A 9,374-nucleotide genomic window follows, 5' to 3' on the forward strand; every position below is an offset into this window, starting at 1 on the left:
TCAGTCAAAAGCTAGTTTTTCGTTCTACCCTCTAACTGAAATCCACATAGGTAAGAATATAAATTTGGCGCTTTTTCTGGATAAGCGTTGTTTTGTAAAATTTTTATTTCTTGATCGTGGCTCTTACGAGCAGGCTTAAATTTACTCATATTTGACAGCCATAAATCTTAGCTCGCTTTAAAACCTGTATTCGAAAAAATGATCGAGGGACCAATATTTACAACTTTACCTTGAAGAACTAGGGATTAATCGAGAAAATACACTAAATATGGTTAGCAAGATAAAACTCTTGCCTTTTGCAAATAAGAAAAAGACAGTTTGATTTTTAAAAATTCGTTTTAATTGGCATATTAAATAAGTGGTACATCAATTGAAATAAGATTAGTGGACATGAAATAAATGTACGATAAATACAAACATGTCCCATGTCTTATATTGTAGCAGCTGGGCGATTAAATAGAGAGTGCAATCATTATTTCATACAGCGCTTACCATTTAGCATTATTACATGAATAATAACACTTTCCAGACTATTTTTTTCACTGGACGTTTCAAAAAGAACATCAAGCCTTTATCAGTTTATCTGAGATGTACAAATTTACGTTTACATCGAGTGACGTCTCAGTATAACAGTTTCCTAGGCTGATCACGTGAGTAAGATTGGCTTACTGTACATGTAAACCCTATCTAAGAGTAATTTCTTGGTAACAATAAACCAAAAAGCAACAACGATGGTTAAGATGGTCAGTTGTTATTTACAGAAATTCTCAAATAGCTACCTGCCAGACATGTAGCCAAGGAAAAAAAAAATAATAATCAGCTTATTAACAAGCTTAGCTGGCTTTTCTAGCCAGTACACACTAAGAATTACCCGAAGCCGGGTAAGTTCTTTTTCTGCCGCAAATTAGCTAATAGTGGCTCTAAGCTACATCCCTGTTTGTCCTGTTTGTGTGTCAATGTTTGGAGTTCAAATCCCAGTTATACTTCATGAAGACGACTTTAAAATTGCCGCTGATCAAGAGCTCTTCCAGCTGATTTTTCTTCTGTCCTTGTCCCATATGAGCCAGGACAAATTGAACAAGCTGAAATGAGAAAAACACAAAAATACAAAATATGCTGTAAAAAACCCTTCACAAATGGAGAATAATTTCTTGAATACCATTACAATAACTTTGAAAGGAACCACTATTCTATGGAAAAAGATTTTCCTCTCCGAAATCTGCTTTGAAAAATCAATTCGCTTTATTTCTGCGGTCAGGCCTACCGTCCACACTAATCCGTCACAAAAACGGAGCTTTCGAAAACGCTCTTCAAACCGTAGAAGTTTGGAAAAAGCCGTCTTCAGTTTCGTTTTCGAGTGGACGAAAAACACTGAAAACGGAGCTTTCCGAAAATGATGGCATCACGGTGCCCCCCATCACGGTAATCACGTGATTTCCCTGACCAAGTTTTCCTCAAACACAAATCCAACATGACCAGCGATTGTTTCGTTTTTAAATTTCTTCGGCGGCGTGCGGTATGGACGGAAAACATTTGATGCGTTTTTAGAATGGAACCTCCGTTTTAAAATTTCTCCGGCGTAGTGTGGACTTTCGTCTCGCTCGAATTAACAGCCACTGAGACTCTGACGATAGTTCCGGTATCAGTCGATAAACGTTCTGAATACAGTTGTTTTTGAGATCTTTTTTAAAAGATCTTTTAAAAGTTGGCTTCCCGTTGCGAACCAAACCAGTAGAAAGCGGATTCTGCATGCGGCTCACGGCCCAGACCCCTATTCTGACCCCATATTAGTCAGCCTCACTTCTACGCACATCGACAGGGACAGACAAAGTCAACACCAATGGTGTATACGAAGTAACTCGCTAAACTCCAACGATGTTGGAGGTTTCTGAGATTCTATTTATCATTTTACCCCAGGCCCCCAAATGAAAGGTTCTTGGATAAAATAAAAACCGCTTTACCTCTTCGTTGTCTGAGCCAAAATCTTCCTTGTACCACTGGAAAATCTTGCTCAGTCGAATCTGCAGGTAAAATAGGTGCCCTCAAGTTAACCACACCTTTCATATTTCAGTCGTTTTTATAGCTTCCTGGCTTTAATGGAAACTGTTTGTGTTTCCAGATTAGTCTGTGTCGTGCCAAAGTGTCCCATACTGCCGGAGTTTATTCCAGTGTTCGTGGCATTAAGCGGATGGGAGTATTTGCACTCCCCCTTCGATGGAATGCTAGTCCATCGTAGTGTTACCCCCAGTATTTAATTCGCCGGTACCCATCTATACACCGGGTGGAGAGAGGCACTGTGAGAGTATTCAGAGTTAAGTATCTTGTCCAAGAACATAACCCAATAACCCCAGGGCAAGGCTCGAACCCAGACCGCTTTAACCGGAGTCGAGCGCGCTAACATGAAAGACAACAAACTAAGCTCAATTTATTTTGAAGTATTTGCACAACTACAGAAAGATTTACCTCTCTTTTTGGCATATTAAGCACGCAGCCGTCTTCACCTTCCAAGAATGCCTCAGCAGCGAGGGACAACTCCTCGTCAATTCCCTGTGAAATCCGGAAATACATTAAGCTATAGATCTCAGTGAAAAAAATAAAGCCAAGTCCCGCCCAAGCCTGCGAACAGGCTCCCCGCGAGGACGGAAAAAACAAAATTCGGCGAGCAAAGCGAGCTATTCCGGCCCTTGACCAATGAAAGGCCAAATCCTGTCTAGAAACTGACGATAAATTCTAATGAGATTGCAAGTGTGATTGGTTAATCTGAAACCGGGCTCGAACACTTAAAAGATGATTTATTTTATCGAAAAAAATTGCTCCGCAATTCACCTCAGAACTACTCTGGAAAAACTTCATGCAATCCTGGTCGATGTTTCTTGGAAAACTTCAACTTCAACTAGCAATGTCGTTTGCGTAGATTTCAACAATCGAGGGGATCGAAGAACATTGAAAGGAGGTGCGAAGTGTCCAAATTGAGAAGTTTTCTAAGGCTTATGATTAGAATTGTAACTTAAAAGCCTGGCGAAAGGATAAATAAACGTAATAAAAAAAATATTACCGCCGATGTATAGGTCTTTATCGGTGGACAACTTTTCGCTCCGCACACGAGAGCAAAGTGAATCTTGGGCTCTGGCGCCGGTAAGGCAACTTTTAATCTTGGATCACTCTTTGAGAATGGCTTTGTCACAGCACCAATGGCTTTACGGTTTGAGCGAAGGACGCCATTTTCGATCTCATTGAGAGCAAACGAGTAACCTCCGATGGTGTAGGATATGGTGTTGAAAAACTGCAAGAAAAATAATGAAAATTTTCAGAAGAAAACTTCATCTTTATCCCAACACAAAAAGTCAGCGAATGCAAACGTATTGCCGGAAGTCGCTTAACTCCGTCGAAAATAAGACTAGCGACAGCCGGAACAACGTCTGCGTTCGTAGCAGGCTAAACACAACACTACTGAAACAAACTGCACTACCTTAAAGCTACGTCACTGTTCTTGCCGGCTGAAAACAAAAAGAGGTTAAGCATGACGTTAACGGCAGGCGGCAAACGGCAAAGATAACTTCTGATTTTGAGTTCTTTTCTTCTAATCCGTAAATAAAGCACACAAAAATGGAATAACGTCTCTTACTATTCATTGCAAATACAAATAATTTCACTCTACTGTGCAGCTGAAGAGAGACGGCAAAAGTTGCATTTTTGCCGTTTGCCGTTTGTTGAAAACGTCATGCTTAACCTCTCGGCTAAATTTAAAATTTAGCTTAAAGTTTACACGTGTGTCGTTCCGGCAATCCGTGCCAATCTTTCCGAATCTTAGCGGCAATCCATATTTCTTTCTAGCTTATTGTTTTTCCTGACCTTGCTCGTTCTTCTGTCTCTGTAAATCGTTCATTTTTTATTTCCCCGGCCCTTTGATTTAAAGGTGATCTTGCAGAACGTGAAATATACCACGTAAAGTCATTTCTTTATGTCGCGTTGGGGTTATCTTTTAGAAGCCGAGATTGCTACTTTCATTCTTGATATCGCTTTATTTCACGTGAAATTTGACAAATTTTTTTGTAGGGCAATCTGCTTTGCCGCGCCTCTAGCCTTTTTAACTTTACCTTATATCTCTGCCAGAGGTTAACCGGGGGTCCTCTCACCACATTAGCATGGATAACCAAAGCATTGTAAATATTAATAAAAAAAGCAAGAGTCTCCTCCCGTGACATTCCTTCCAGTTTAACGCGCTGTAGTTCAGCAGTGTGCTTGATGTACGCCAGGAATTCTTGGCTCTGTGCCATGGACCCATAGTCCACACCCTGTCCGAAATAACATAAGGATTGTTACTATTCTTAAAGTAAAGCATGTCCTATGTATTTTAAATTCTTTGGAGTCTTCGTTCACTCCGTATTCGCATTAAGCTGTTAGAAACCAAAAGTTCCAAAGATGGATGACTTTTCTTTTTTGCGTGTTTTTTGTTTTTCTTGTTTGTTTGTTTGTTTGTTTGTTTTTTCTGCGAAAGAGTTTAATGCTGAACAATTTCTTTCTCCTTTCTCCAAACCACTCGTCTCTCATAACAGCAGAATGGCTTGCTTTTTTTAAACTTTATTAACGCGTAGAAATGTTTAGCCGAGAGGAAACACCCCTGCACTAATTGGGGACACTTAATGTAATTAAAAACCTACTAACTATTGTCTAATAAATTATCTTTTGTTTTCCTTCCACGGCTATCCTGGATAAACACCGAATCTTCCGGATACGATGAAAAAGAAACGAGATTTCAAAGACAACGATTCTCTTCTCTTTCTGCTCACCAAGCAAGTACAATCACGGAGTAACTAACAAGTCAGTTTCTGATGGGATCAGCGACGGATAAGCACCTTTCACTTTATGAGTCCATAACACCTTTCATTTTATGAGTCCATTAGCACATTAGATCCTTTATTAAACGACCCCACAAGTTTTGTAGCTTTGAATATAACTATCGTTTTAAAATAAAAGTTGATTGATTGATTGATTGATTGATTGATTGATTGACTTGACGCTAAAGATGATTTACTTTTACTGAGATGTCAGTCAATTTAAGCTCTACCATAGCTTACTATATATAATCGTGATTACCTTTCCATCTTTCGACAAGAATTGGCTGTATAGCTTAAGAATCAACCGCCTCAACTCTTCGGCAATTTGGGGGGCTGGGCGTGGTTCACACAGGGAGCTCATCCCAGAGTTCAATGCGGTGGATTCGTCATCTTCAAGAAGACGATAAATGCTGTCATCATCCCTGAACTCTGTGTCCTTTCCTTTTTCCAAACTATGACCAAAGTTGCGCTCGACAAGCTCACGGCACATCTCTATCGCTCTTTCTCTTTCTAATGAAGACATTTTGAGAGAGAAATACATTGTAATCAATGTGGATTGAGCACGTGATCCATTTAGGCATGTGATAAGTGGTATACAGGGACCACCGCAAGTTTGCAAAGCCCCATGTTCAGCTCAACCTGCAAACAATCTGCAGATCTGATTCAAAATAGATACATCATCTGTACATTACTTCAGACAATACAGTAATATGCTATGTTTAAAAGTAGCTCCTTATACCTGTCAAGGGCAAACAGTGGATAGAAGAAAATTTTTTACACTACCTTGTGTGGGCTTGAATCAGTGGAAACTTGCTTAGAACGTAGGCACAGATTAATGTAATGTCCAATTGGACAAAAATCCATTCCAAACAAATGTTTGCGCCAAATAGAGCCTATTGCTTAACATGCAGTTTAGTTAAACAAAAGTTGCCCAAGGCCTAGTTTGCAGAATAATACTTGCCTACTTTCTTTGATGAGACAAGCCAATCTACAGCTTCCTTGCCAATGAAGGAGTTCTTGTAACTGTGTATGAGACCTTTACGGCGATCTTTTATAAGACCACTTTCTTTGAAGTCCTTGACAAGCTGAGCATATTCATCCAGCTCACAGGTGAAATCGATTTCTTCCCCCTCTTTTGCTATGAATAACAAAACATATTCAATATTACATAGAATACTATTACATATATGACTGGATTGAAAACCGTGTCAAGACTGCACCAAAACAGCCATCAAATGCACTTTGATTTCACAACTCCTAAAGGCCTTAAAATCACTCCAAGTAATGAAAAATACCACTATAGAGAGAGAAGAGCAAGAAAAGGAAGATAAGAGAGTGGAGAAAAAAAAGACTGACATTCATTTTAAATTTTATACCGTCTACTTCGGAGATGCTTAAGCAGGGCATGATTTCTTTAACCCTGAATTGATAAATCCAGACATAAATATAATAATTTGAAGATATCAAATGCTTAAGTCAATTAAACTCCATTATTGATCAATGTCTAAGTTTCCCATGCAATATCAATCGGCATTTTGAAAATCAAAATGTTGACAAAGTGTTGCTTGAAGCCAGAGTGTCCATATTTATTCTAATTTCACAATATTCAAGTTTTTGCACCCTTGCATTGTTTTTGGTCCCACCCCCAACCCCCACTTCGTGATTGTTGTCACATTGCACTTGCCTCATTGCTGTTATTTTGAGACTGCTGTAAGTATATCAGCTTATATCACCACTCAACCCAGGAACAGAAAATTTGCATGACCATGTTGAGCACTTGTGTGTGCAATATCACAAATGACAATCATGCCAAGTTTGATCTTCAAAAGGCAGTGTAAGAATACCTGTCTTTTTACTGACAGTACAGGTCAAAGGGATTGCAGCTTACACGCTTATTACATGCATTGACAACACATTTTACATGCACCAAACATGCAAATGCATGTAACTTAAACTGGTTACATGCCGTGGATTTGATATTGCATGTAAAATTGCACGCAGTTGTTCAACTGGAAATCATTAGGTGCGTGTAAAGAAGATAGTACAAAATTATACAAAACCTACAAGCCAAGTCTGGATTTTTTACTCGTCTTAGCCTAGCTGACTACTCTTAGTCAGGAGAACCTTTCACACATAATGATCACAATCTGTTCTTAAGTATTATTCATTGTACAGTCTCAGAGTATCTCTTACCATTTCCTGAGTCTCCTGGGGAGGGTGGTTGAGGAGCATTTGCAGGTGCTGGATTCTCCTCCACTTCTTTGATTAACTCTTGAAGTTCAGCCTCTGTCTTGGAACAAAGCAGAAACAGACAGGTGGTTCAATAAATAACGAATAAATTGCCAGACGAGATGCAGACAATAAAAATTCATATACTTATGAAACTCCATTAAAAAAATGCTTAATGTTTTAAGTCACATACATGCATTCTAATGTCACCCCAATACAGTAACAGTTACTCTTTGCTTTCAGGATGATGGTAGAAATATTTTCGAAACAGTGGATAACTGTTATTAAGCTTATTAAATAATTATAATTTTAACACAAAATTAGCGAAAGTAATAAAAAACATTTTGACATTGTCGGGACGTCATTGTCAAGTAAACACGTAGGTCAGTTTGCATTATAAATAGATCTACAATTAAATGACAAGAAAACAGGAACAGGCTAGGTGACTAATAGGAAACTATGTTAATTAAAAAATAACACAGTTTTGTTCTGTTTGAGCCTGACTGAGTATTGAGTACTGGCTTATTTAGTTCTCTGATATATATTACATTTCATATATCAGACAGTCAAGTTCACTGCTGCATTTCCTTAAGATGGTAAAATGGTCTTTGATATTCCTTTTCACACGTAAAATTACAAAATTGCTATGGCAACATTTAGCACAAAATTTCTGGATACAATAAACTAGTCAAAAACCCACAATAATAACAATTTTGTGCTAAATGTTGCCATAGCAATTTTGTAATTATTGTAATTATTGTAAGCGTAATTTGTCACCTATGGCATTAAAAGGTGATCAAATGGTTTATTCATGAAATTAGGAAATAATTTCACTTGTGCTTTGTCAAAATTTTAATAATATCCTACACCTTTTAGAAAGGCTTGGGAAATTATAGGAATTTCCAGAAAATACACGTGAAATTGTTTCCTTCACTCGTCACCATTTGATTACCCATACCAATCGGCAAAGAAAGTAAGAAGTGTATTTAATGGCATTTCAATTTGTGTTGAATCGTGACTAGGGGAAATTATATCCAGGGAGGAGTGGGGTGGGCAGAGGATGGGGGGACATGGAGTGGGGGGGGGGTTATAAGTGGTCAAACAGAATGTTTAGAAATGAGCAAAGAAGAATGAACAAATTTTACCAGATGTGGGATTTTTTCATTTGCATTGATTCAAAGCTGCACTGTTTCTAATTGAAGTTTGGTGTTGCTAATATGCTAGTAAGTAAACGGGAGCAGGGTTCATATCTATGGTTGCCAGGGAGGGGACATATAACCAGATTTCGTTCAAGGAGGGGGAGCGGCTGAAGGGGGTTATTGAAGGGCATTTGTAACTACAGCATTAGCTGGGTGACGTTTAATGAACTCTAGTTTGTCACGCTCGAATGATCATTGTTTGTTTAAGGTGATATAAAATAAATGCACTGTCACCATGATATTAGTGTTGACTAACATTTTAGCTCGTATTTTGATAAACTACCAAAGAAAGTTAGCAAGCGGAATATTTTAAACTTTTTTCTGTACATTAGGGAAGAAACTACGTTCCAAAATTCATCAAAAACCCAGAATAATCCGTAAAACTCCATGTTTGATAAGCTTACAGCAAATTATAGAATGAGCAGAACTTCATCGGCTTATGTTTATTTAAGTTATTTATTCGCACGAAGTGTTCTGGCAGCGTTTCTAATTATTGGCGGATGGTGTATTTTTTAAGCCTCGGCAATATTTCAAAAATGCAGATCATTCAAAGACGTCGAGAAAAAAGTTAAAAATTAAAATTACAAATTCAAGGGCAAACTAAACTTTTTCCGGGTTGATATGCTCTACTGGAAAATCTTGACTTAACGGGACTTAAGTCTATTTTATTGAAGCCACAAACGGCAGTTAACCCTAACCGTGGTTTTTTAAACTTGATAGCACAAACCAAGAAAAAAGTCTTCCCTTACCAATTTATCAAAGTCGTCGAAGCCGCCGATGTGTCGGTTGTTGAAGAATATCTGCGGCACGGTGTTCCTGCCCGATCGTTCCTTCGCTTCTGCTCGCCGCTCGGGATAGTTGTCCAAATTGATGTCGATGTAATCTATGCCAAGTTTCTGCATTTTGTCCTTGGCTCGCATACAAAACGGACAGCCAGTGATCGAGAAAATAATGACTCGTCCTTTCATGGTTGATGGGTGGGCAAAATAATGTAGCCAGTAAGTTCTCTTTTGACAGGATATATTGAAGTCTCGAGTCTTGTGAAAAACACGACGGTCGGCCCCAGGCCTGGGTCGGCTCGGTCTGCGCACTCTAGGGTGACGATGGA

The 9,374-nt window shown here is 38.6% G+C and overlaps 1 protein-coding gene across 1 annotated transcript; it reads right to left on the reverse strand.

Moving 5' to 3' along the window:
- Positions 1–317: 317 nt before the first annotated feature.
- Positions 318–9,341, reverse strand: LOC110049377 (uncharacterized). Its single transcript, XM_089283096.1, has 9 exons — positions 9,016–9,341; positions 7,032–7,128; positions 5,800–5,976; positions 5,098–5,348; positions 4,098–4,295; positions 3,056–3,283; positions 2,464–2,547; positions 1,962–2,021; positions 318–1,082 (listed from the first exon to the last, which is right to left on the reverse strand). Exons 1-9 carry the CDS (start codon positions 9,232–9,234, stop codon positions 954–956), a joined length of 1,443 nt encoding a protein of 480 aa, XP_089139222.1. The 5' UTR covers positions 9,235–9,341; the 3' UTR covers positions 318–953.
- Between the last annotated feature and the right edge of the window lie 33 nt (positions 9,342–9,374).

Source organism: Orbicella faveolata, unplaced genomic scaffold, assembly GCF_042242905.1.
Source record: "Orbicella faveolata isolate gen_17 unplaced genomic scaffold, um_ofav_v1 contig_12, whole genome shotgun sequence".
Lineage (NCBI taxonomy): Eukaryota > Metazoa > Cnidaria > Anthozoa > Scleractinia > Merulinidae > Orbicella > Orbicella faveolata.